This window comes from Marmota flaviventris, chromosome 19 (assembly GCF_047511675.1).
Source record: "Marmota flaviventris isolate mMarFla1 chromosome 19, mMarFla1.hap1, whole genome shotgun sequence".
Classification (NCBI taxonomy): Eukaryota; Metazoa; Chordata; class Mammalia; order Rodentia; family Sciuridae; genus Marmota; species Marmota flaviventris.
In genome coordinates this window covers 10,964,372-10,989,351 of record NC_092516.1, presented here as the reverse complement: position 1 = coordinate 10,989,351, position 24,980 = coordinate 10,964,372, and the positions used below count along the sequence as shown (strand labels likewise).

At 41.7% G+C, this 24,980-nt stretch overlaps 1 protein-coding gene across 2 annotated transcripts in view; it reads right to left on the bottom strand.

Moving 5' to 3' along the window:
• Positions 1–189: 189 nt before the first annotated feature.
• Bfar (bifunctional apoptosis regulator) overlaps positions 190–24,980 on the bottom strand; it is a 29,101-nt gene continuing 4,310 nt past the window's right edge. Inside the window, exons 2-8 of one of the 2 annotated variants that reach the window (XM_027940614.2) lie at positions 16,077–16,410; positions 13,977–14,181; positions 13,153–13,322; positions 10,426–10,570; positions 7,023–7,196; positions 5,134–5,336; positions 190–2,921 (exon numbers count right to left, since the gene is read on the bottom strand). In XM_027940614.2, coding sequence (XP_027796415.1) covers positions 2,729–2,921; positions 5,134–5,336; positions 7,023–7,196; positions 10,426–10,570; positions 13,153–13,322; positions 13,977–14,181; positions 16,077–16,336 — 1,350 coding nt within the window. In that variant the 5' untranslated portion in view covers positions 16,337–16,410 and the 3' untranslated portion in view covers positions 190–2,728. The remainder of the gene's footprint in view (positions 2,922–5,133; positions 5,337–7,022; positions 7,197–10,425; positions 10,571–13,152; positions 13,323–13,976; positions 14,182–16,076; positions 16,411–24,980) is intronic. The other variant, XM_071605710.1, reaches the window with a different exon arrangement.

Sequence of the window (24,980 nt, the reverse complement as noted above, 5' to 3'; positions counted from 1 at the left end):
TTAACAGTTTCCTGGGGAGGACAAACCCCAGGAGTTTGAGGCCAGCCTGGGAAACATAGTGGGACCCCATCTCTAAAATAAAATAAACATTATTTCCTGGGCTGGGGATTTAGTTCAGTTATAGTAGAATGTTTGCCTAACAAGCATAAGGCCCTAGGTTTGGTCCCCAGCATCACACACACACATACATACATTTAAAAAAGTTGTTTACTGATTTCCAAGGTAGTACATGCTCATTTATTTGGGGCAGGGAAAGTAAAAGAAAAGAAAATACAGAACAACAGAAAAAAAAAAAACAAAAAATAAAAAACCCAAATCACTCCAATCCCCACATGGGGAATACACTTTCAGTATTTTAGTGTGCTGTTCACTGGTCTTTTCTATAGTTTTTAAAAAAGTAGTTGACACACTATGATTTTTTCATAAGGTTTGTGCCATGTCATTAAAACAAAAAGCCTTTTGGAAACCTCCTCTTGTATTAGACAAAAATTTCCCCCCAATACTGGGGATTGAACCCAGGACCTCCAGCATGCTAGGCAAGGGCTCTACCAGTGAGCCACACCCCAGTCCATTTTATTTTTCATTTTTTTTTTAAAGAGAGAGTGAGAGAGAGTGTGAGAAATTATGTTTTTTAGTTCTCGGCAGACACAACATCTTAGTTTGTATGTGGTGCTGAGGATCGAACCTGGGCTTCACGCATGCCAGGCGAGCGCGCTACCGCTTGGGCCACATCCCCAGTCCCTTTATTTTTCATTTTGAGAGAGGATTTTGGGATGTTACTCAGGCTGGTCTGGAACTTCCAATCCTCCTGCCTCAGCCTCTTGGGTAGCCAGGATTACAACTGTGCACCATTATACCTGAACAGATGCCACTGTATAGATTGCCAACTTTTGGATTTTGGAGTATTTCCTGTTTCAATCAATCCTTGTGATGGGATGCCAAAGAATAAATATTCCTCCCAACACTTCTTAATTTTTCTTTGGCTGGATTTGGAGAAATCCAATCACAAGGTCTAAATATTTCACATGGACACCCATTATGATCCTCCTAAGCCACCTTGATTGACAGCAGGGAGGAGATGTGAGAGGAGCCCTGATCTTAGCATGTCTATCTCTGCTGGCACTAAGAAGCAAGTGCCCAGTCTACCTGTTTGTTTGGCCAAATCTTCTTTGTCCTCCCTCCCAGAGATCTGGTATTAACTCATCTTAGAAGGGGGTTTGGGCAGTGTGGGAGGCCAAGAGGTGGGGGTTGGGGGTACAGGTCTGGGATTCTGGCAACCTGTGGTCTAAACTGGGGCCAGCTGTACCCATGCCAAACAGCTCCCACTTTTTCACTGAGAAAGAATACCAGTAACCCCATAGGGCCAGGGATGTACACACTGTGGGTCCCCTAGTGTCTCTGGCATTCAGAGTGTGAAAAGGTAAAGTTAGGCAGTCCTGGCGCCTGATGAGCAAACAAGGAAGAACATTCTCCCTCTTTCCACAGAAGACACCTTGGCTCAATGTGGGTCTGCATGAAGCCTGAGACTTTAGTAGGACCAGCAGATTATATTGGGCAATGTGAATTTGTGTTTCCTAAACAACCAGGTTTTTTTCCCCCATACAGAGCATTTATCTGTATAAAAATCTTTATTTTTATTTCAAGTAATTTCTCCAAACTTTAAGATGAAAAGTTTGAGTGAAATCTTCACTTAAGTGTGGAAGGGGTTAATGAATGGTTCATGGAGCTCCCCCACACTGTGGATGCAGGTTTTCCTCTCCAGGCAGTCCATAGCTCACACTTCATACCTGCAGTTTTCACACTGAGGAAAACAAAGGCAGCCCTTCCTCCCACTCTGTGTGCACAATTACAGCACTTGGTATAATTATGCCAGCTGCTCACATACCACAAGAGGTCAATAAAGATTACACATTATACAGTGTGAGGTCAATTTATAAAATGTTTCCTTCAATGCATGAATGCAGAGTCTACCCTGGATATTACAGATTAAATTCTGAAAAACAAAACAAAACAAAACCCCAAAGCAATGCCTTTAAGCAGCCTGATGCAGCTTAGCCTGAGGGGAGCTCTGGGTGCTGCCTGACAGCCACTCAAGCCCCAGCTCAGAGAAAGGGAGCCCCACCCCAAACAGAAAACAAACAAACCAACAATAACAATGACAAAAAAACAGTGAGGAAAAGCCGACCATCATTCTAATCTCAAACTGAATCATTTTAGAGGTTTCCTCTGAAACCCAGCAACTACCCAACCAGACAGAATTGTTGATTGGATTCTGGGTCCCCCCCCCCCCCCCCGCCTTTTTTTTTAATGTGTAACTTTTTATGCCTATGACAAAAACCCTATCTCTGTCTTCCTAAACTTGACATACAGGACAGGCCTGGCCCAAACAAGCCTGGTCTTGGCTCTAGGAACCTGTCATTAACTGAGGCAGGGAGGGAGATGCCGATGTGGTGGCCTTCTGACGTCACCCACACTGTGTCCTCTGAGGACCCTGTGAGGCGATGGCTGTGTGGGCCACAGACAGTCCTCCATGTACTGGGGTGTTAGCTTGCTGCCATGGTGTGCCACAGGCAGAGAAGAGAGGACCTGGTTGAAGCCTTTGTCATACAAAGCAGCACCTTGTTTACCATGGGTAGAAACAGGAAGTCTCCTCTTCCCTCACCCTCCAAAGCATCAGCTCAGGCACTGGGGAGACTGGAGGACCCGCTCAGAGCCCGGACAGTGCCAGTCACAACACTTGCGTTTCCAGTCTTCGAACTTCCTTGACCACGAGATCAATGTTAATGATTGGGTTGAAATACAGGGCCCAGTAAAACAAACAGTTGCACACAAACTGGGGGATGAGGGGCCAGAACATGGCCACAAAAAGCCCCTGTGTTGACACTTTCCAAAAATGGCTCCACATCCTCTGAGGAAGTGTCCTGAAAAGAGAAGAGAAATGGTTCAGGGCAGTTCAGGTGCTCAAGGGCTCAGATCTGGGTTGCGCTCTCCACGTCCCTGGCCCACAGAGACCTTGTCTTCTGTCCCCAGGGCCTGAGACACACCTTTGCACAACCAACTCCTTTTTGGCTCCCAGGAACAGACTATGGGTGCTTCCTCAGGGCACTGCTGCCTGGTCCTCGCACCACACACCTGGAACCTGAGCTGTTCCATCGCCATCCCACTTCTATGTGTTTCTTTCTTTCTTTTTATTTATTTATTTTTAGATTTTTTTTAGTTGTAGATGGACACAATACCTTTATTTATTTAATTTATTTTTGTGTGGTGCTGAGGATCGAACCCAGCGCCTCACACATTTGAGGCAAGTGCTGTACCACTGAGCCCAACCCCAGCCCTTCTATGAGTTTCTTAACATACATACTTTCTTTGCGAGGCTGTAGGTTCTTAGTATAGACTGTTGTATTTTTACCAAAAGATATGCAGGGTCCCACAGAGAGCCAGGGGTATAGCAGGGTCATGAATATGCATACTCTCTGCATGAATAAATGAGTTTGCTGAATAAAAATTCACGAGGGATTCCTGGCAGATTCCCAGAGCCATTTATTTGGCTGCTTCTGACTGATGATGTTGAGAATCCTGCAAGTCATGGATGTCGGGATGAAAGGAAGTAGCAGATATATTACTTCTGTCTACTCAGTATTTGTCCCCTTCTGGGAAAATCTTCTGAGTTTTGCTTTGGGGATATCTCCCTCCCCTAGTCTTCCTATTCTGGGTGGGCAGGGGGTACTGGAGATTGCCTGAAGCATGCCACACACTCTGCCACACCTCAGCCCTCCTTCCTCTATTCTTTCCATGTGGAATGATGCGTCAGAGTGGAACCAGCTACTAGCTGTGGGGTAAACACATGCCTGAGCCTGAACAAGGAAAGTCCTGCACATGGGATCCAGGCTGGGCCAACCAGAGCAAAGGCACATGGGCTCTGAGACTTGTTACAAGTGTCACAGGGAAAGAAGGGCTTCCATCCCACCAGGGGGAGGCTGGTAAGGTGGTCCAACCAAAGTCTGGAGCAGCAGAAGGCTCTCATGTGAGAAGAGCCAATGACAAGCTAAATTACGGGAAAGAATAGCACCAGGAGAGGGAGACAGTCAGCCTGAGGACAGCACCTGGGTCTCTGGGGCCAATCCCACCTGCTGTCCTGAATGGGCACTTCCTTTTTAGGAAAGCCAATTTGGACTAGTTTCTGTCACTTGCAACCAGAGACTGTCTCGTCTAATGCTCTCATTTCCTGAATCAATCTAGAAGCTATTCTTGTCCCAGTTGGTGGCAGAGCATGGTCAGATGCATGCCTACAGAATTCCCTAACAGGTCTATGTTCTAACATACTACTGTTTTCCACAAAGGACCCTCTTCTTCTCACTTGCTTATTCCTTAATTAGTAAAATCCTTCACATATACACACACCCCATGGGAATTGTTTGGATCTGGAATAGAATTAGAGACTCACAGGTTGAAGGCTTGGTTTCAGTGCAGCAATATTCAGAGGTGAGGCTTTTGGGAAGTGATTGAATCATGAGCTCATCAACAGATTAATCCATTGATGGATTCAGAGCTATTGGAGGTGGCAGAAATTATAGGAGATGGGACATGGTTGAAGGGTGAGTCCTTGGTAGCATGCCCTTGGGGGCTACATCTTGGCCTGGGTCCCTCTTGTCCTTGCCTCTCTCACTCTGCTTCCTGGCTACCATATGTGAGCAGCTTTTCTCAGCCACACCCTTCTACCATGTTGTTTCTGCCTCACCATGGGCCTGAGAGCAATGAAGCCAGCTGACTATGGCCTGAAACCATGATCCAAAATAAATCTTTCTTCCTTTAAGTTGTTTTTCTCCCTTAGGTATTTTGTCATAGCCACAGAAAGTTAAATAACAACATGATTTGTTATTATGTGGGAATAAGATATATAGGAAAACACTTTAATAACAATGAACACAAAGAACCCCCACCTCCTAAACAGGTGATTTTCCTATTCACTGCACATGCAGTATTTCTCAAACCAGAGTCTGAAGAGTCTTGGTAGAAGAAGGAATTTTTTTTCCCTTTTCAACTATGTGAAATGCTTTGAAGACCTTTCTCCTACTTGTTGTTTCTTTCCCAGCCCTGTTGCTTCATCCCTCTTCTACATAGAAACACACTTACTTCAGCTCACTTCTTGACCAGATCCTCCAAAAAGAAAATAACTCCAAAACCGAGAGTAGCATAGCGTTAACAATGAGAAACCGTGATGTCCAGTAGTGGACCTCCAGCCAGTCCCAGGCAAATTCAGCAATCAGCTGGTATGGGAGGAAGGAGTATTTGACGAGGAATTCCCTCCACTGTTTCCAAGTGGGCTCTCTCAGATCCTCAAAAAAGAACACACCCAGTCACAAAAATCATGTGGACTGATTTTGACACGAGATTAATCAAGGAGCGTCACGTTTGTTAAAACACACACATACATAAGAACCTAACAATCTAAAATAATAATTTCAGCCATCAAATTCTCTTATAATAATGAACCTTAAAGAAGTTAATTGTTACCAAAAAGGTTGATCTGGGGTGCTTGTTACATAACGTGAAAGCTCAGAAGTTATATCTAGACAGGCATGTGTTATGAGCAATAGAGTTGAAATGACTTTAAATTAACCAGCGTTTTACTCTTTTGTCACTGTGTGGACAACTCAAAACACTTCCTAAATTTGACATCTTAGCTGTGGTAGAATGATAACAGAGCAGGGAAATTAAAAACAGACATCCACATACATTAAGAAAGTAATTTTTTGGATTTGTGTGTGTGTTTTGCAATACTGGGGATTAAACTTGGGAACGCCTTATCATAGAGCTGTATCCCAGCCCTTTTTATTTTGAGAGAGGGTTTGGTTAAGTTGCTGGAATTACAGGCGTGTGCCACTGCACCTGGCTAAGTTTTCAATTATAAACATTTGCAAATAAAAAAGATAGCTTGTTGGGCTGGGTTGTAGCTCAGTGATAGAGCACTGGCCTACAACATGTGATGCACTGGGTTCAATTCTCAGCACCACATAAAAATAAATAAAGGTATTGTGTCTATCTACAACTAAAAATATTAATAAAAAAATAGCTTGCTGACCAAGTATGGATTGATACAAATTGTTAAAAGGGAAACATTTTACAATTTCTGTGCTCCAAGTTGAGAGATAACAGCTGGAAACTGAGTATAGAGGAAATACTGTGTAAATTCATTACTCAGGTTTTAAACTACATTTAAGGACTGGGGGGTAGCTCAGTGGTAGAGTGACTGTGTAGCATGCGCAAGACCCTGGGCTAAATCCCTAGCACTGTAAAAAAACCTTTTAAAAACAAAACCTAAAAATTGCCTTCAAGGCTGAAGTCACTTGGGTGAAGGTAGTGTTTAAAAAGGTTCTTTGGAGATTTTGAAATTGTTTCAATATTGGACAGGTATGGATTATACATAACAATTCCTATACCCATGACACTTTTTAATACAAACAGATCAGAAGGATTAGCCCTATGGGAAGCAAAGCAAAGGACTACTCTCAAATGACCAACTAAACAGGGAGAAATCACCCTAGTGGAAGGAGTTCTCCAACAACTCTGAAAAGTCCTATGGGCAAAACAGAAGAAATGGTTGCCTACTGTGGGTAGCCATCCTCAGGAGAGCCCTGAGGCCAGCCGATGTGACTAAGGTCAGCTGATGTGAGGACTCCCACCAGCCCACTGGGTGATGGCTTACTGTTCTGAGGCCATCAGAACAGTAAGGCACATATGAATCCTGTCTTGTGCAAGGACGGGTAACCATCCTTTTGGGGTCCTGTCAGGAGACAAGAAATTGCTTTTTTTTTTTAAAGGAATATTTTAAGTCCAGAGGGTTACCCCTCTGGCTATGCAATGGAAAAAACTAAATGGGTTTCTGGGTGTGGGGAAAGTCTTACTTTACTTTCTTTGGCAGGGGCTCTCCCTGCAAAATTCTCTGAAGGCTAGTTATCGGCTCTTCCTTGACAGCCTACAGCCACAGCTCCGATTCCACTCCAGGCACTCTGCAGACCTACCAGAAGCTTGGTGACGATGTCCTCCCCGGAGCTGTCTTCCTGCAGAGGGCAGATGGTGTGGATGAAGGGCAGGAAGGTATCTGTGTAGTCAAACAGGTACAGGTACAGCAGACCAAGTCTCGGGGAGCTCTTGAGGGCATACAGCAGGAACAGGGACCTGCCTGGGTTCACGGCCTGCAGAGGACAAGGCAGGCACAGGGCCATTACAACCACAGTGGCCAGCTCCCCACCTGTGCTCCTTCAGTGGTCTTGTGTCCTTTGCCATCAGCCTTTCTGCATGGTGTGCAGAAAGGGTGTGCAATGGGTGAATGAATGGCAGGAAGAGGCCAAGTAATCCATCTGTTGGGCTACTCGGTAGAAAAATCCAATCTCTATTGGGGGCTGTTGAGAAGCTTAGAACACCTTTTGGGAAAGCAGTTTGGCAAAATATATCAGTCTTAAATGTTTAAGTTAACCAATCTGTAAGTGGGCACCACTTAATGAAAATAATCTTTTAACTAGAGAAGGCTTCACATTTCATGTTGCACTGTGTGTTAACAGTGAAAACCACGGATATCTGAGCCCTAAGCAAAGCACATGAGATATTATGCATGGAATTCAAATGTTCATTAAAATGTGAGTATGAGCCATTCATGGTGGCACATGCCTGTAATCCTAGGGATTTGGGATTGGCAGGAGTATCCAAGTGCAAGGCCAGCCTCAGCAATTCAGCAATAAAAAATAAAAAGAGTATGAGATGCTTTAGATAATGCTAACAAAGTTAGGTGAAAAAAGACTCATGGATATGTAGCAAAATGATCTTGCTGGTGTTAGCACCAGGACAGCAGGGTCTTACTAAGGTCTGTAGTCCCTTGCTGAGGAGCACCTGGCTTTCAACACACAGTCAATACATGTTTGTTGCATGAATCAACAAACAAAAGGGCTTTTTAAACTAGTCAGACTAGGAGAAAAGAGAACAAACTGCAGTGCTAATTGTGTTTGATTATGGGCAATTTCTTCACTTCTGTAAATCTTTCAAAATTTTATTATAGTGAATAAACATTTATTTTTTCCTGATTAAAAAACTTTAGAAATGATTCAACTTATTTGACTCTTAGTAGCATCAAATAAAATGGAGACTTAAGGGTGGGAGTTGTGGCTCAGTGGTAGAGTGCTTGCCTAGCATGTGCAAGGCCCTGGGTTCGATCCTCAGCACCACATAAAAATAAATAAAATAAAGGTATTGTGTCCAACTACAATTAAAAAATAAGTGTTTTTTAAAAAATGCGACACTTCACCAAAGAAGATATAAGTATGGCAAGTAAGAGGTGAAAGATGGTTAATGTCATTGGTTTAATGCGTATTAAAATGACAGTAGAGACAACTGTACACCTATTAGAATGGAGAGTAGTGGGAGGGAAGATTTTCAAAGGGTCAGGAGGAAACTTCTGGGAGTGACGGACATATTGTATCTTTTTTTCTAGTCTTTCACTTGCCAGATACAGTGGCAGATGCCTGTGCCAAAATAAATTTCCCATTTGTTCTGGTTAATATTAAGAGCAGGTGTACATATTTTAATTAGATGGTCACTGTGTGTTCATATTTAGAGGGTCAGAAATGTCATGTCAGTATTAAAAGCCATGCTAGGACCAATATTGGCTACATAAAGTCTATGGTTTAACTATATTAGCTGAATTAATAGTTTATGATAAAAAAGAAGTAGGGTTTTTTAAATTAAAAATAAACAATACAAAACAAACTTTCTACTTCAGGAACTCCATACCTGTTCTTTAAAAAGTTTGAAATAAGTTTTTTAAAAAGGCAATAAATGCACACAGTAAAAGTATTTTTTTTTTTTTTTTCCCTCAAATGATGCAGAGCTGATTAGCTGACAGAATTTCCCCTCCCATCTGATTTTATTCTCCAGACAAAGCCACTTTCAATAGTTGGGGGCTGGGAATGTAGCTCAGTGGGAGATGGCTTGCTTGGCATGCATGAAGCCTTATGTTCCATTCTTAGCATCAAAAACAGAAAAACAAAGTTTGGATATCTTTCTAGATTTTTCTATTATATGCAAACGTATGTGTAGATACACATGCAGATATTTTCTAATGTGCTTTTCTTTTAGTTAGCAATACAAGTTGAACATCCTCTTCCTTCTTCATTTTTGCATTGTGGGTAGAACCTAGGGCCTCATGCATGCTAGACTCTACTCCCAAGCCACACCCCAGTTCTCCTCCCTCATTAGCACAGTCACCTCCTCCTTTATGAATGGGAGCTTGAATATCTGTGACTCATTTATTTAACCTATCCCTAATGATAGGGACTTGGGCTATTTTCTAAGTGCTGCCAACCAATGATGCTGCAATGAACAATTGCTGAGGTCATTTTACTGAGGAAGAAAGAGGCACAAAGAGTTGTGCGGGTACTTGCTTGTGTTCCTGCAGTCAGTGTGTCCTTGGGGAGCCTATAAGCCTCAGCAAGTGGCCCCAGAGTCTTGCTACATTCCAAATTCAGAGAAATGAAATGACAGATCAAGACCAGGTGCAGTTTAAATTGTAATGTTAATGATAAAATCCCCCCAGAGAATTGCAACTGTTCATGATCAACAGAACTCAGAGTGCCTCTTTCTTCGTATGAAATGTTCTCAACCTTGATAATGGCATAAGGGAAAAAAAGCCCAAGTCTTCTGACTAGTTTGTACTCTGTTCAACTTTGAGTGAGCATTTCCCCTCTAAGTTCATTGGCTATTAGATATTTTTCTCCAAGATGTCTTTTTTAGGGTATGAGCTGGTAAATTCCAGATATACTGTACTATACTCCCTTTACAGTACAGTAGTCACTAAATCCTGTCTGTGAAGAACCAGTTGGTACAGTTATGTTGAAGATCTATTTCTCAATGTCTAGTAAGGCTGAAGATGGGCATTACTTGTGACCTAATAATTCTGCTCCTCAACATATATCATAAACTCCTGTACATAAGCCTAAGAACTTCCTAGGAGTGTCAGAGCAGAACTGCTTCTAATAGCAAAAACAGAAATTCTTGCAGTGTCCACGCACAAATCACCACACGTGTCCAATGGAAGACTGAACAAAAGAGAAAAAGAGCGGGAACTAGAGTCACAGAGACGGAAGCTACTTGCAGAAGGGTCTGCTCAAAATTCATACCTCTTGCATTAAGGTTCAAGCATGTAAAACAATGCTCCTGCTGCTTGTGGACACCACCATAGTAGACAGAAAGAAAACAAGCTCTGGAAGGATCCATGGCACCCACTGCAAGAGCACAGTTGCTTCTAGAGAGGGTGGGGTGTTAGGGACTTCAACTGTGCCTTTGCCATTTTCTTTCTTAAGTTAAGCATTGGGTATATACATGATTGCTATGTTGTACTCTATACTTTTTCTATTAAAAGAATAAATAGTTTACCTTATATTCCCAGAGATTCTGGGGGGGCTTCACACCTAGTGCCTTGACACGCTCCAGCTCCATGAGGATGGCTCTTCTGTGGCTGCTGTTTTCTATAGTATATGGTGCCCTTGAAAATTCTTCCTCTGTCAAAGTTAAAAGCAATCTGTGGAGGGGTGAGGTAGATTTCTCTTGAGATCACATACTGGAAGCAAATTTTCCACACTGAGTCCCAGTTTATCAATGACAACACTTTAAGCTTACATAGATGTAGTAGCGTTAATAACAGCAAATAACTGAATGACTACTATTTGCCAGTTACTATATAAAAATATATTTAAAAATTTCATAAATCATTACTGATACAATTTTGGGGGATTTCTTTCTTTTTTTTTTTTTTTTTTGGTGCTAGGTATGAACCCAGGGGCACTTAGCCACTGAGCCACCTCCCAAGCCCCTTTTTATAAGAGACAGAGTCTTGCTAAATTGCTTAGGGCTTCACCAAGTTGCGGAGGCTGGCTTTGAATCTGTGATCCTCCTGCCTCAGCCTCCCCAGCCACTGGGATTACAGGTGTGTGCCATCATGCCCAGTGGGAAAAGAATTCTTTTTTTTTTTTTAAATATCTTTATTTTATTTATTTATTTTTATGTGGTGCTGAGGATTGAACCCAAGGCTTTGCATGTGCACGCTCTACCACTGAGCCACAACCCCAGCCCCAAGGGAAACTAATTCTTTTTTTTTTTTTAGTTGTAGATGGACACAATATCTTTATTTTATTTTTTAATTTATTTATACATGGTGCTGAGAATCGAACCCAGTTCCTCACATATGTGAGGCAAGTGGTTCACCACTGAGCCACAACCCCAGCCTAGGAAACAAATTCTTTCTTTTCTTTTCTTTCTTTTTAATGTTTTCATTTTTAGTTGTAAATGGACATAATATCTTTACTTTATATTTATGGTGCTGAGGATCGAAGCCAGTACTCCATGCATGCAAAGCAAGCATTCTACCACTGAGTCACAACCCCATCCTGGGAAATGAATTCTTAAAAATCAAATTAAAATGACTCCAAAGAGAGTCAAGTGTTAAAAACTCAGTGATGGGGAATGACTAAGGTGGGAGGTGGAGCAACAGGGCAACCTGGCAGCCTGGCAGACGCCACTCCTGACAGTGGCTAGTACCATCAACACCTGGTATTTACATAACCCCATACAGAGACATGTATGTAAATAAATGAATGCACAAACATAAACATAGGTCTATTTAGTACAATTGTATTTTTAGTTTATGTAAAAAATTATATATATAATGGACACAATACCTTTATTTTATTTTTTAAAAAGTATGCTAGTTTTATAATCAGATTTTTTTCAGTGTTTATATCTATATAAACACTGAAAAAAATCTGAGGGTGGGGTGGAGCTTGTGGCAGAGTACAATGCTTAGCATGTGCAAGGCTCTGGGTTCAATCCCTATCACCCCTCACCCTCCAAAAATATTTTGGTCAGATATCTAGCAATATAATAACAGTAGTTTTCTCTGAAGAACAGGATTAAAGGATATTTTATTTTCAATATCATATAATCCAGGCTGGGGTTATGGATCAGTGGTAGAGTGCTTGCCTAGCATGTGTGAGGCACTGGGTTCAATTCTCAGCATCCCATACAAATAAATAAAAATAAAGGTCCATTGACACCTGAAAAAATAATTTAAAAAATCATATAACCCTATATTATTTTTTTTAAATGTATGCTACTTTTATAATCAGGAAGCAACAAAAAAATTAAAATGTCACTGACATAAAATAATATAGCCTCTGTGAAAAATAGTTAAAAACAGAGTTAGTCTATGACCCAGACATTCCACTTGGGGTATGGAAAATATATGTCCCCACAAAAACTTGCACATGAATCATCATGGCAGCAGTATTCATGATAGCCCAAAACAGAGTCAACCCAAATGTGCATTGACTGAAGAACAGATGAAGAAAATTTGGTCTATCCACACAATAAAGCATTTATTAGTCATGAAAAGGAATAAAGCACTAATATGTGCTACATCAGGGTGATCCTTGAAAACATCATGCTAAGTGAAAAGCCAAACACAAAAGGCCACATATTCTATGACTTCATTTACATGAAAAGTTCAGAAAAGATAAATCCATTTTTGGAGACAGAACATTGAACAATGTTTTCCAGGGGATTAGAGAGGGAGAAATAAGGAGTCACTAAAGGATAGGAGCTTTCTTTTTGGGGTCAGGAAAATGTTCTAAAACTATACTGTGGTGATAGTTAAACCTATCTATGAATACATGGAAAAACTACCAACTGTATTGTATTCATTATAAATGAGTAAATTTGAGCTGGGGATAGAGTGGTTGCCTTGCACGCATAAGGTCCTGGGTTCAATCCCAGCACCACCACCCCCCCCAAAAAAAAAGAGGGGTGAAATTTATGACATGTATATTCTATCTCAATGAGGCCTTTTCTTTTTCTTTTGGTACTGGGCATTGAACTCAGGGTCACTCAACCACTGAGCCACATCCCCAGCCCTATTTTATTTTATTTAAAAACAGGGTCTCACTGAATTGTTCAGGGTCTTGCTGTTGCTGAGGCTGGCTTTGAACTGGCGATCCTCCTGCCTCAGCCTCCCAAGTTGCTGGGATTATAGGCAGATGCCACTGTACCTGACTTCAAAGAAGCTTTTGCCAAAAATATCCATGGCATGTCAGAAAATATGCTCCTCACCTTCCATTCACTCTTTCAGACAAAAACCTGTCTCTGTAGAGAGAGGCCCATGGGCCCAGCTGCTCCAGCCAGAGGACAACTTCTTCCGCCGTCCATTTGGCCACAGCCTTATGGACCAGGAGGTCATGCTCAGATTCCCTGCTGCTCCAGTGATACACAAGCAGGACCACCTAGGGAAAGGGACAGGGACCTTAGAACAGGTGAGGCCAGTTTCTGAGTGTAGGAGCCTAGGACAGGGCTGGCAGGTGAGCCTGAAGGAATGATGCCAGCTGTGAACAGGGAGGAGGGACAATGCCACCACCATGGAGAACTGGAGGGCAAAACTGTCCTTGGACTCACGTCTCTGCTCACTGTGGAGCAGTGAGGGAACAGGGGTCAGAAGAGAACTGAGTGCAGGGTGCTTAGAAGCAGATGCATCCTTGACTCACCAGCAAAACTGACTTGTGCCTTTTCTATAGGAAAAACATTTAGGTCTTCGCAACATGGAACTTAAAAATACCTAATGAAGTGGTGTGTTCTTACAACTGCTTCAGCCTGCCAGACGTGGTCTCAAACTCCAGTTCTGCCACCTTTTTGCCCTGTGCCCTCAGTTGTTGCAGAGGTCATGAGGACGACTGGACAGCATAGAGCTAACATTTACTGGGCACTATTATGTGGCCTATTTGAGTAAGCCACATTCCTGAAGAAATCACATGGCCCAGCAGGTTTCAATGTACACAGTGTGTCACACACGGTCACGTACGTCATCAATGGTTTACGAGAAATCAGAACTGACTGCAGTGGAAATGGGGGTGGGGAGCACAGAGGAACAGAGACAGACTTACTGCCACTCCAGTTAAAGCTGTGAGCACTCCGGAAAAGAACCCCCCTCCTCTCTGCTGATTCACTCGGCCCGTGTTGGGAGTTAAAGGGATCTGATCATTCCCATATTTTTGAAAGGCTGCGAGACTTTGGACTATGTCATTGTTCTGTCGAATGTCTTCAAATCTCATCCTAATAGCATCAGGAAATAACTTTTCAATGGCATCCCTACGGAGAAGAGAGGAAAATCACAAGACAAGTGTTTGATGAAATTAAATATAATGATGAAATTAAATATAAGGCCAAAATAAAACCAATAGCCAATATTTAATAATGATCAGATGCCTAGGAGAAGGACAAAAATACCTGCTATAGATCTGATGGTAAAACACTAGAAACAATTGCTAAATGGCCAGATGAGGTGGCACATGCCTGTAATCCCAGGGACTCAGGAGGCTCAGGCAGGATAATCACCAAGTTCAAGGCCAGCCTGGGCAACTCAGTGAGACACTGGCTCAAAAAATTTAAAAAAGAAATGGAAATCTAGCTCAGTGGTAAAGCCCTCCTGGGTTCAATTACCAATACCCTCCAAAACACAAAGACAAACAAAGCAAAACAGTGCTTGCCTCACATGCCACAAGCCCTGGGTTCAGTCCCCAGCCCAATAACAACAACAAAAAAATACTTTTAAACACATATGTGCTAATAGAAAATACAAATGTTTTCTCACTTCAGTGGCATACTATCTGGGTGGTTCTTCAATATACTGTTTTTATTCAATGTTATGTATGTCTCAAATTTATCTACCTTACAACTGAGCTGTATCCCCATACCCAAAAGTATTTTTAAAAATATGAAAGAAACAACAACTAAGTCATAAATAAAATTACTCTGGGGAAAAAGAAGAAAAGGTCTAAAATGGGGGAGAAAAGGCCAAAGGGGTCTTTGGCTTGATCGATAATATTCCAGTATTTCTCTGCTTAAAAGAATGAAAATAATGAATGTACATATGCATTACTTATGTCATTAAAGATTAGTTTGTGAGGAGGGAAAAAAGCAAAGTTCAGTAGGAAGAGAAGGCCCACACCAGGTTTTACGGGAGGGCTGGCTCTTTTCATTTTCTTTTTTGGTACTGGGGATTGAACTCAGGGGCACGTGACCACTGAGCCACATCCACAGCCCTATTTTATATTTTATTTAGAGACAGGGTCTCACTGAGTTGCTTAGCACCTTGCTTTTGAACTAGAGATCCTCCCGTCTCAGCCTCTTGAGCCACTGGGATTACAGGCATGCTCCATGGCGGTCTGCTTCTTTTTATTTTTAATCACACAAAATCAGAGACCCATCCTTCTATTTAAGATTAACCTTTAGGTAAAGCAAAGCTGACAGGAACAGAAAAAAAAAGAGGATACGGGGTTAATGATTTCATGAAGCATTCTGTTACTCTGTTGATATCAAGACAGCTGGACACACTGTTAAGGCTTCAGAAGAGGGGAATCCTGAGGAAGCCAGACAGGCCTGGAATGCCTCCCAGGACTTTATCACTGTAGAGAAGGAGGAGAGAACCAGCTACCTGAAAGGTCCTCCAATTGGCCATGTGTGAGAAACTCAATGTGATGATGGGCACAGAGTTTATTTAAAGATTCTGAAAATCAATATCAGTTAATCATAACTGTATAGTGTCACCATTTTGTCTATTAGGGTGTTCTCGGTAATAAAAAAAAAATCAGTAAGTATTATATAACATAGGACTATAAAGCAATGGTGTGACAACCGGAATTTATTTCGTTTCTTCATTCAGAATAAATATAAACCAAGCTAGGCAGTGACTCTGGAAGGCCAGCCTCGGCAATTTAGTAAAACCCTGTCTCAAAACTAAAGATAAATAAATAGATAGACAGACAGGAGGGCAGTTTGGAATATGGAATAAAGGATAGACCAATGACAGTCAGCTGTGTGGAAGGGAACTTGGATTTTCAGGTCCTGAGCTCCCTGACTCTCAGTCTAGCAGATCCAGAATGACCACCATGGACAGCTCCAAGCCTGCGGGCTTTACAAACATGCCCACTGCCACTAAGAAGCCACACTGCAGCAGCTGCGCTACCCAGGCAATCCCGACATACCTGAGGAGAATGTTGACTTTGGGGAAACCTTCCCATTTTTCTCTGCATTCTGGACACTCTGTTTTCTTTGAAGACACCCACCATAAAGCGAGGCAGTGCCGGCAGAAGCTGTGCCCACAGTTCAAGGTGGTCGGGTTAACCAGGATGTCATAACAGCAATGGCAGGAAAATTCACTAACGGAAATCTGAGGGCCCATGCTTTTGAGAGGGTCATCTTCCAGGCCCACTGTGGTGGCATCGTTTTTCTGAGGCTCTTCCATCTTTCAGCAAATTCTGGGACCCATAGACACAGAAAACTTCAGACTTCGGAGATGGCAGCAAGGCATTATCAAATCTAGGGGAAAAAAGCAGTAAAAACACAACAAACAGTAGTTGTTGGAGGTTACTGTCACTATATTAAAGCTCTAACTTCTGCTTTTATTTTACTTATGTTTTGCAGTGGTGGGGCTTCATTGAACCCTGGGCCTTGCTCATGACAGACAAATGATCTATCATTGACCTATACTCTAGCCCAAAGCTCCAATTTTTATATTTTTGGGGATGCTGGGAATTGAACACAGGGCCTTTCACATGTTAGGCAAGTACTCTACCAGGGAACTACATTTTCTGTTTTATTCATCATAAGTTTCAACGTGTGATGAAGTATAGTTGTGGGTAGACCACAGAACTCAGGATCTTTTACTAATGTTCTTTCAAAATGTTGGGTGTTTTTTTGCCTCAGCATTCTCAGCTCCTCCATCATCCCATCCAATACTCACTCTCTTTTTTGGGGAGGGTGCTGAGGATTGAATCCAGGGGAGCTTGACCGCTGAGCTACATCCCAGTTCTTTTTATTTGGAGACAGGGTCTCAAGAAGTTGCCCACATACAACCTGTATGCGCTAGGATTACCTCAGGATTCCAATTACATTTCGAAAGTCCTTTCTAGGGTATGATTTTCAGTAACTAGCTTCTTGGTCCAATAAAATGTCTGGAGCTGGGAACAACACATCTACATCAAGTAAATGAAATACTTTGTCTACAACAACTTGCCTTTTTATGAGGCAATTATTATTTCATAAATTACTTGATTCCAGGGGCTCTAATTAGAGCAATTCCAGGGAGTAAGGGAAGCCCTGTTTTCAGGTGCCCTAGCCAGGCCAACTTCCCATGATTTGATATCCCCTCTTTCCCCAAATTAACCAGAACATGTGTACTCTGCCCTCTGGATTTGTCAGTTTGGTGCCACAGAAACACTCTAATGTTGCAAAATACGCAAACGTCAATGGAGCATTCTCTTTTCATGCTCATCTGGAGATCCCACGCAGCACGAAAGCAAAGGCCTTGGAGTTAGAACCTCAACTCCCCAGTTCTGTCTCTGCACAAGTGACCGAGGTCTCTGAGCCGTTTTCTCAACTGTGGAACATGGCTAACAGTTCATGGACCTTCAAGCCTTCTTATGAGGACTAGACAGTAAAGAAAAGAGGCTAGGATGGCATACGGTAGAAACTGAGGCTAAAGAAATGATTGTTCTTACTCTTTCTGGTGTTGTGGTAAGAGTTTCTCCCTCTCATTATTGTGGCTTAAATTATTATTTTTAATGATTTTTAGTTATAAAATGACTGTGGAATCCATTTTGATAAAATAACACATGCATAGATTATATCTTATTTTAATTCGAACCCCATTTTGTGGATGTACACAATAGTGGGATTCACTTATTTTCATATATACATAGGAAAATTATGTCAGATTCATTCCACTGACTTTCCTATTCCTATCTCCCTTGCCTTCCCTTCATTCCCCTTTGTTTAATCTATTCTGTTCAATCTCATTATTGTGAAGAATAGACATCACTCTCCACCATCCACACTGGCCACTCCAAGCTTTGGAGTTACAGTGGTTAAGAACACAGGCCTTAGCTGGGTACAATGGTGTACACCTGCAGTCCCAGGAGGCTGAGGCAGGAGGATCAAGAGTTCAAAGCCAGCCTCAGCAACTTAGTGAGGCCCTAAGCAACTCAGCCAGACCCTGTTTCTAAATAAAGAAAATCTAAAAAAGGCCTGGGGATGTTGCTCAGTGGTTAAGCACCTCTGGCTTCAATCCTCAGTACCAAAAAACAAACGAATGAACAAAAAAAACCTTTGCAATTCTCCTGCCTCAGCCTCCTAGGTTGCTGGGATTTTAGTGGCTGTACCACTGTGCCCAGCTACTGAACTATTTTAAATTATAATGTGTGACTTTTATAATAATCACAATAATATTATACAAAGCATGTTATATGGCTTTAGGTCAAACACTAATGGGAGATTTCAACTCAGAGAATAAAACAAATACATTTTAAACTCAGTATTAGAAATGGGATAGAAGTCTCTCATCCAGTACTAAAAAGGTAAGTACCTAAGGTACTTATAAATTTCATAAATAATAAATAAATTTACTCAGTAAATGACGATAGTAAAAAGGGGCCCAACCTTCTGTACAGACTCATTAAAAACTGTTCTTTTTGGAAGAGAGTCTTAAAAAAATAAACATTTTTAACAAATTCTAGACTTACACACACACACACACACACACACACACATCAGGTAAACTGTTGCCATTTATGGCATACTTACCATATGCCGGACAATCATATTATCTCATTATTCATGTTTAGGAACATTTAAAATTTTTCTAAGTGCTTCCCTTTGGGCAGCCTCTTCAAACTGCTAAGGAAGTGGAAGATATCTCATAAAGGTTTTAAAAAAGAGAATTACTTTGATACAGTAGTTCCTTTATTGTGTTAATATTGGTGAAAGAACTACCACATGGAGAGCATTATCATAGGAGATAATAAAGAGAACACACTATTCCTTGGGCTGGGTCCTGGGCCAGTCCTTGAGATATATGTAGGGGCATGTGTGGATTTGTGTCAGAGGGATGGTAGAGACTTCTGTGCAAGGGCTGGGCCTGCTTAGGGCACCGACTGTGTCTTCACTGAAAGCACGAGGGACACAGCTGAGCTCCAGTGCTGCTGCAGGGTCTCCTGTGCCAGGTTAACTAGAGGTGGGCACATAGGAGAGCGATCAGTGAGGCTGCACTTCAGGAGGATAAATCTCACTGAAAAGGGAAGAGGGTCTGGAAACAAGAACAATAATTAGGGAAAGTTAGAAATGAGGTGTTACCGTTTCTGGGACAAGGCAGCAAAAAAGAAAGCCTGGGGGCTCGGGATGTAGCCCACGGGTAGAACACTTGTGCAGCATGTACAAGACCCTGGGTTCTATCCCCAGTTCCAACAAAAGCCCAAACCCAAAGGAAAAGAAAGAAAAAAGAAAGAGATGAATCTATTCAAGAAAATAGTTTATGGGCTTTAGTGACTAGAGAAAGAATGATCAAAGATGGTGGCAAGGTTTCAGAATGAGGGAGGAAAAACTGTACTTCTGATAGAAATTCAGTTAATGTAAACAAATTGGTGTCAGTCTTGGAAATATAACTTGAATTTTAGAAAAGTTGAGAGTTTGAGGTAATTACAAGACCCCAGGTAGAAATGTCTAGTGAGTAGCTAGAGATAAAAAACTGCAACTGGGAATGAGAATGAGACTAAATCTATGGATGTCAGCTACTTGCAGGGAATTATAAACAATGTATATTGAAATTCATTTCTCATGAAGTACCCTTTTAAAAACTAGAATACACTAGCAGTTCCTCACCTACCAGATCCGAAAGTTTATTTTTCCTGGGGGAAAACAAATCCCACACTGACATCAAAGGTGTACTTCATAAATTTTATTTTGCAAAGCTGGGAGTGGCCATTAACTATTTTTTTAAGTGCAAATGAGAAGCTGCACCGACTTTGAGCTCTTCTGAGTTCTGCTAGTTTCATTTTACTAAAAACACAAAAACTAAAAGCTAACAGAGAAAGAGTACACATCCTTTGTCAAATTCAGTTGTTCTTTCCCACTCCTTCTGTTTGGATGTACTGGAGTCATTTCTACTAATGAAAGAAAGTAGTACTTTCAAGAGGAGGAGCAAGCAGGCCTCTTAATGATAAAACCTAGCACGGACACTAGAGTTACAAGCTATTGTGTTCTGACTTGGGTAAACACACCCTAGTTCCTTGGCAGTGCTTAACAGTCTCTTTGAGGAGAAGGTCCATTCATCCTGAGGATGTTTACAGCTGTTCTCTGCAAATGTGAGCAGCATGGCAGCAGCTCTTCCTGAGTTATTTCAGAAGAAGCATGTTTTAAAATGCTACTCTCCGCTGCTATTCTTCTCCCCTGTCTTCCCTTTGTCTCAAAGGCTTTGGAGAAGACTGGGGAGACTTTGGTAGGACTGGGAAAAAGAGAATCATTCCATTCCCACCCTGGTGCCCTATTCACATGGATACACTGCTGTTTATGAAATCAGCAGCATTCACCACCTAGGGCAAAACTAATGTGTAGGATTCCTGAGTTTGGGAAAGTCTACAAAACAAGAAACTGAAGCAAGTTTCACATGCTAGGCTGAACACCACAGAACTGCAGCAAAAGCACAGTTGCTATGAGGCTGAGCCACTCAAAAGGTTTCTGATTTTATGGTGGGTCCTTATCTGCCCAAGAGCTCTTTAGGTTTGACTTCCACGCCCTGCCTAAATGCAAGGCATTTCCTTGGCTGGAAATCTGGAGATTTTACTAGATTCTTAGAAGGGACCATGACACAGATTAAGTTAAGAACTACTGACATTCCCTGTGATAAAAGGTTCCTAATGAACTACCCTCTCCTGCCTCCTGAAGTGGTTACAACGGACCAGGTGAGTCTTTCACAGTGATACAACACCTGCCAGGGGCACCCATCCTCTGGGTCCCGGACAGTCTCCCACCAGTAGCCACCACCAGCCTGGGACAGTGTTCAGCCTGTAAGCAGCCTTTGTTTATTGGGGTGTTCTCTCTTTCTTTTTTGAAGACTGGGTCTCATTATGGTGGCCAGGATGGCCTCCATGGGTTTAAGTGATTCTCCCACCTCAACCTCCTAAGTACTGGAACTACAGGTGTGTGCCACCACATCTGGCTTCTTATTTTTTAATTGATTTTGGTACTAACATTAAAAAAAAAAAAAGCCTGGGTTCATATGTCAGAAGATTGACAATGCTGGGGTCTAGTTCTGCATGATGGAATCAGTCAGAGCGGAGAAACTCTGGTCCCTCTATCAGGGCACGCCAGATGCAGTGGCTCCACTCCTCTCCTCTCTACCTCGGCTCTGTCACTTCCCTGACCTTCCCTCGAAGGGACCATGACACAGATTAAGTTAATGTGAAATTCACACAGTGTGCTGCCTTCAGAGTCGATGGATGGTACACGACTGTTTCTGGGCTATCTGGCTTTAGGCCAGTCAGCTTTTGGAGTTGTCAGTTCATAGATTTTCCTGACTTCATCTGTTGCCCGCTTGTGATTTATGTCTGAGACAATGGCTGCCAATGACATCTTTTATGCCTTTTTCTAAATTACCACTTTGATTCCATTTTGGAGCCAGAGGCCAGAAAAACCTGCTCTGTAGTAGATGGTGTGTGAAAGGCGCTGAATGAAGCCCCAGAGAACAGTCTCTAATGACTTGGGCCCTTCCAAGCTGTCTATCAACATGACCTTTTCTATGTTTTCCCAAAGACATACCTGACAAGGTACAACTACCTGCACATCTGTGAATGAAAAGGCTAGGACACACACGGTCTCCCAGTAATGCTATGTCACCAGGGAACTGGGACCAAGTTGGCTGTTCCCTCCTTGGAAGGAAAGTTGTTTTCCTGGCTTGCTCGAATGCTCATCCACAGGTTTATCTGGAAGGCTCCTATCCCAAAGGAGGTGGTGGCACTGCTGTTACCTATTTGCTTCTTTAGTCACCCATTAAGGAAAGTCATTACCATTTTGGAAAATCAATTAGCAGAATAATTTTTATTGTACTTATCAAAAAAGAATGCATCTGAGTTTAAGTCAAGAATTTTTTTATACCTAAATTTATAAAGATTGCATTACGTAACAAATGTTAATTCTTTAGAAATTATAATCTTCACACCACTTGGTTTGGCAGATTATAGTTCTACCCTTTCATTTGACATACATTTATTGTGACTATAGTACACAACTAATATTTAGGAATAACCCTTTTTTAAAAATAATTTTTTATCTTTATTTTATTTATTTTTATGTGGTGCTGAGGATCGAACCTAGGGCGTCGCACGAGTTAGGCAAGTGCTCTACCACTGAGCCACAACCTCAACCCTAGGAATAATCCTTTTAAGAGCTAACTTTTAGGATTCTGGTCTGAACAATATAATCTCAAACATTTTTTTACAAAGATGTTTAATGCATAAATAAAAAGATCTTGTTCTGGGGATGTGGCTCAGCAGCAGAGCATGCTCAGAGTCCTGGGTTCAATCTCCAGCACCACACATAAAACAAAACAGAAAAAAAAAATTGGCTTCTGTGGGCTTCTAGTTACATATTACCTAACAACCAGAGAATAATGTCAATTGTTAATATTATTAAGCCCCATAACTTGAAAGGCATAATCCTACAGGATAAGTACCACAACCATTTCCATTTTTCAGAGACAACTGAAGCCTAATTAGTAATGGGGCAAAGTCAGCTTTAGATCATGGTCTGACTTAAGTCCTTCATTAGCCAATGAAGTATTATTAATACTTATGTGTTCAAGGGACTCATTTATTCCTTTTTCATCTAGGCCCTATCAGAGAGCTGCTACTACACAGTTGAGAAAAACAAACTAGAGAAAACAAACTAGGATTTGACAAAATTGTGGCTGTTCGGGTTAGCAGGCTGTTGTATGCAGAAACATTTACAATAGGAACAGGAGGAGGATGGGTGGGGGAACTACTATTTCTGGCACTCTAGGTCCATTTCTGGGGACACCACTATAAACAGGGGTGGAATACGTCAGACATTATTAACTGTCCAAAGAGTGCTAACCCTTTGCTAGTGACTATGAAATAAAAAGTAAAATAATCGTGCCCAAATGTAAGTAAGGTAAGGGTCAGCAATGGCAATAAGAAGGCCGGATGTGGGGGCGCACACTTGTAATCCCAGGACTGGGAAGGCTAAGGCAGGATGACCAAAAGTTCAAGGTCAGTCTCAGAAACTTAGTGAGACCCTGTATTAAAATAGAAACAAAAGGTCTAGAGATGTGGCTCAGGGGTTAAGCACCCTTTGATTCAATCCCCAGTACCAAGGAGAAAAATGAAAGGAAAAAAAAAAAGGGAAGAAAGAAATGAAGGAGTGGCAATACGAAGAGAATATTACTATGTGTATTTCCTGCAGCCAGCAAAATTGGTTCTTCCATTAATACAAGAGTTGCATGAAATCTTGTATATTTTTAATTCCAAAAAGATTTTCTTTCTGGACGGGGTCAGAAATCACTAGGCCAAAGGGAGCTAGCTCCTTTAGATGTTGACTTGCTGCCTGAACTTTGAAGCCCTGTGATTTATTACCTTGAATGGGGTTGGGCAAGATGAGGGCAGACTGAGAAGGGAATCTTGGCTCTCTCTGTGCCTGTCTTCTTGAGTTTGTTAGGTGGCATATAATCAAGGAACTCTCCAGTAACAAAATCCTGTGGATGGTCAACAACTCCGAAAGGTATGAAAACTACTGTGGCTACCAAGTAACACATACCTTAACTCTAGGTTTAAAAATATTCTGTTACAACTAACATAAACATGCAACCTTTAAAAAACAATATGTAACCTTTTCACATTCAGCTCACTGCTACACTGTTTTTAGGATCCCATCTTGTGGTTGTATACAATGTAGAGTTTCACCAGTACTGCTACAATTTTTGCATAGTACTATTTTAGCCCTATTTTTGCCTCCTCATCCAAACCCTGGCTCCTTGAGGTCAGGAACAAAACCACAGAATTCTATCAATATACCTGACAGCAGGTGGCACAAAGCTGGACTCTAGTTATTTGCAGCTGAAAATCAAATCAACAAATATTTGGCGGTTGAGGGTGTAGCTCATGGTTAGATTGCTTGCCTAGCACGCACCAGGTCATGGGTTCGATTTTCAGCATTCCAACACATAAAGAAACTAAAGAGAAGGCCTAGCTCACAGTGGTGCCAATAAATATATATATATATAAAAAATCTACTCCTTATAATGGTAGCTCTTAAAATCCCATCAGAATCACTTGGGAATTTTGGTGAACTAAAACTAGAGTAACTTAGGAGCAAGGCAGAAGAAAGGGGAGCAAGGCAAAGGAATGCATAATTATCCTTTGCTGTCCTAGGAGACTGGATCTGTGGACACTCAAGTCCCTTTTATAAAATGGCATCGTATTTGCAAATAACCTATACACATCCTGCTGTATTCCTTAAATCATCTCTAGAGTACTTGGAAAACCTATTACAATGTAAATGCTATGCAGATAGTTATTATACTGTATTTTTTTGGTACTGGGGATTGAACCCAGGGCTCTTTAAACACTGAACAGCATCTCCAGCCCTATTTTATATTTTATTTAGAGATAGGGTCTTGCTAAGTTGCTTAGGGCCTCGCTAAGTTGCTAAGGTTGTCTCTCAACTCTTGATCCACCTGCCTCAGCCTCCCAAACTGCTCGGATTACAAGTATGTGCCACTGTGCCTGGCTGTTATGCTGTATTTTTTTTTAAAGTTATACATGGACACAATATCTTTATTTTGTTTATTTATTTTTATGTGGTGCTGAGGTTCGAACCTAGTGCCTCACATATGCTAGGTAAGTGCTCTGCCACTGAGCCACAACCCCAGGGCTATACTGTATTCTTTAGGGAAAAACAAACGTATATACATGCTGAGTACAGATATAACCACCATAAGCCTAACTACACTGATGCATGAACAATATAAGAGACAGACAATGCTTCCAAGGGGCACTGGAAAGAAATTACAGATCTGTGAAATGCAAGGGGCTACGGCAGGG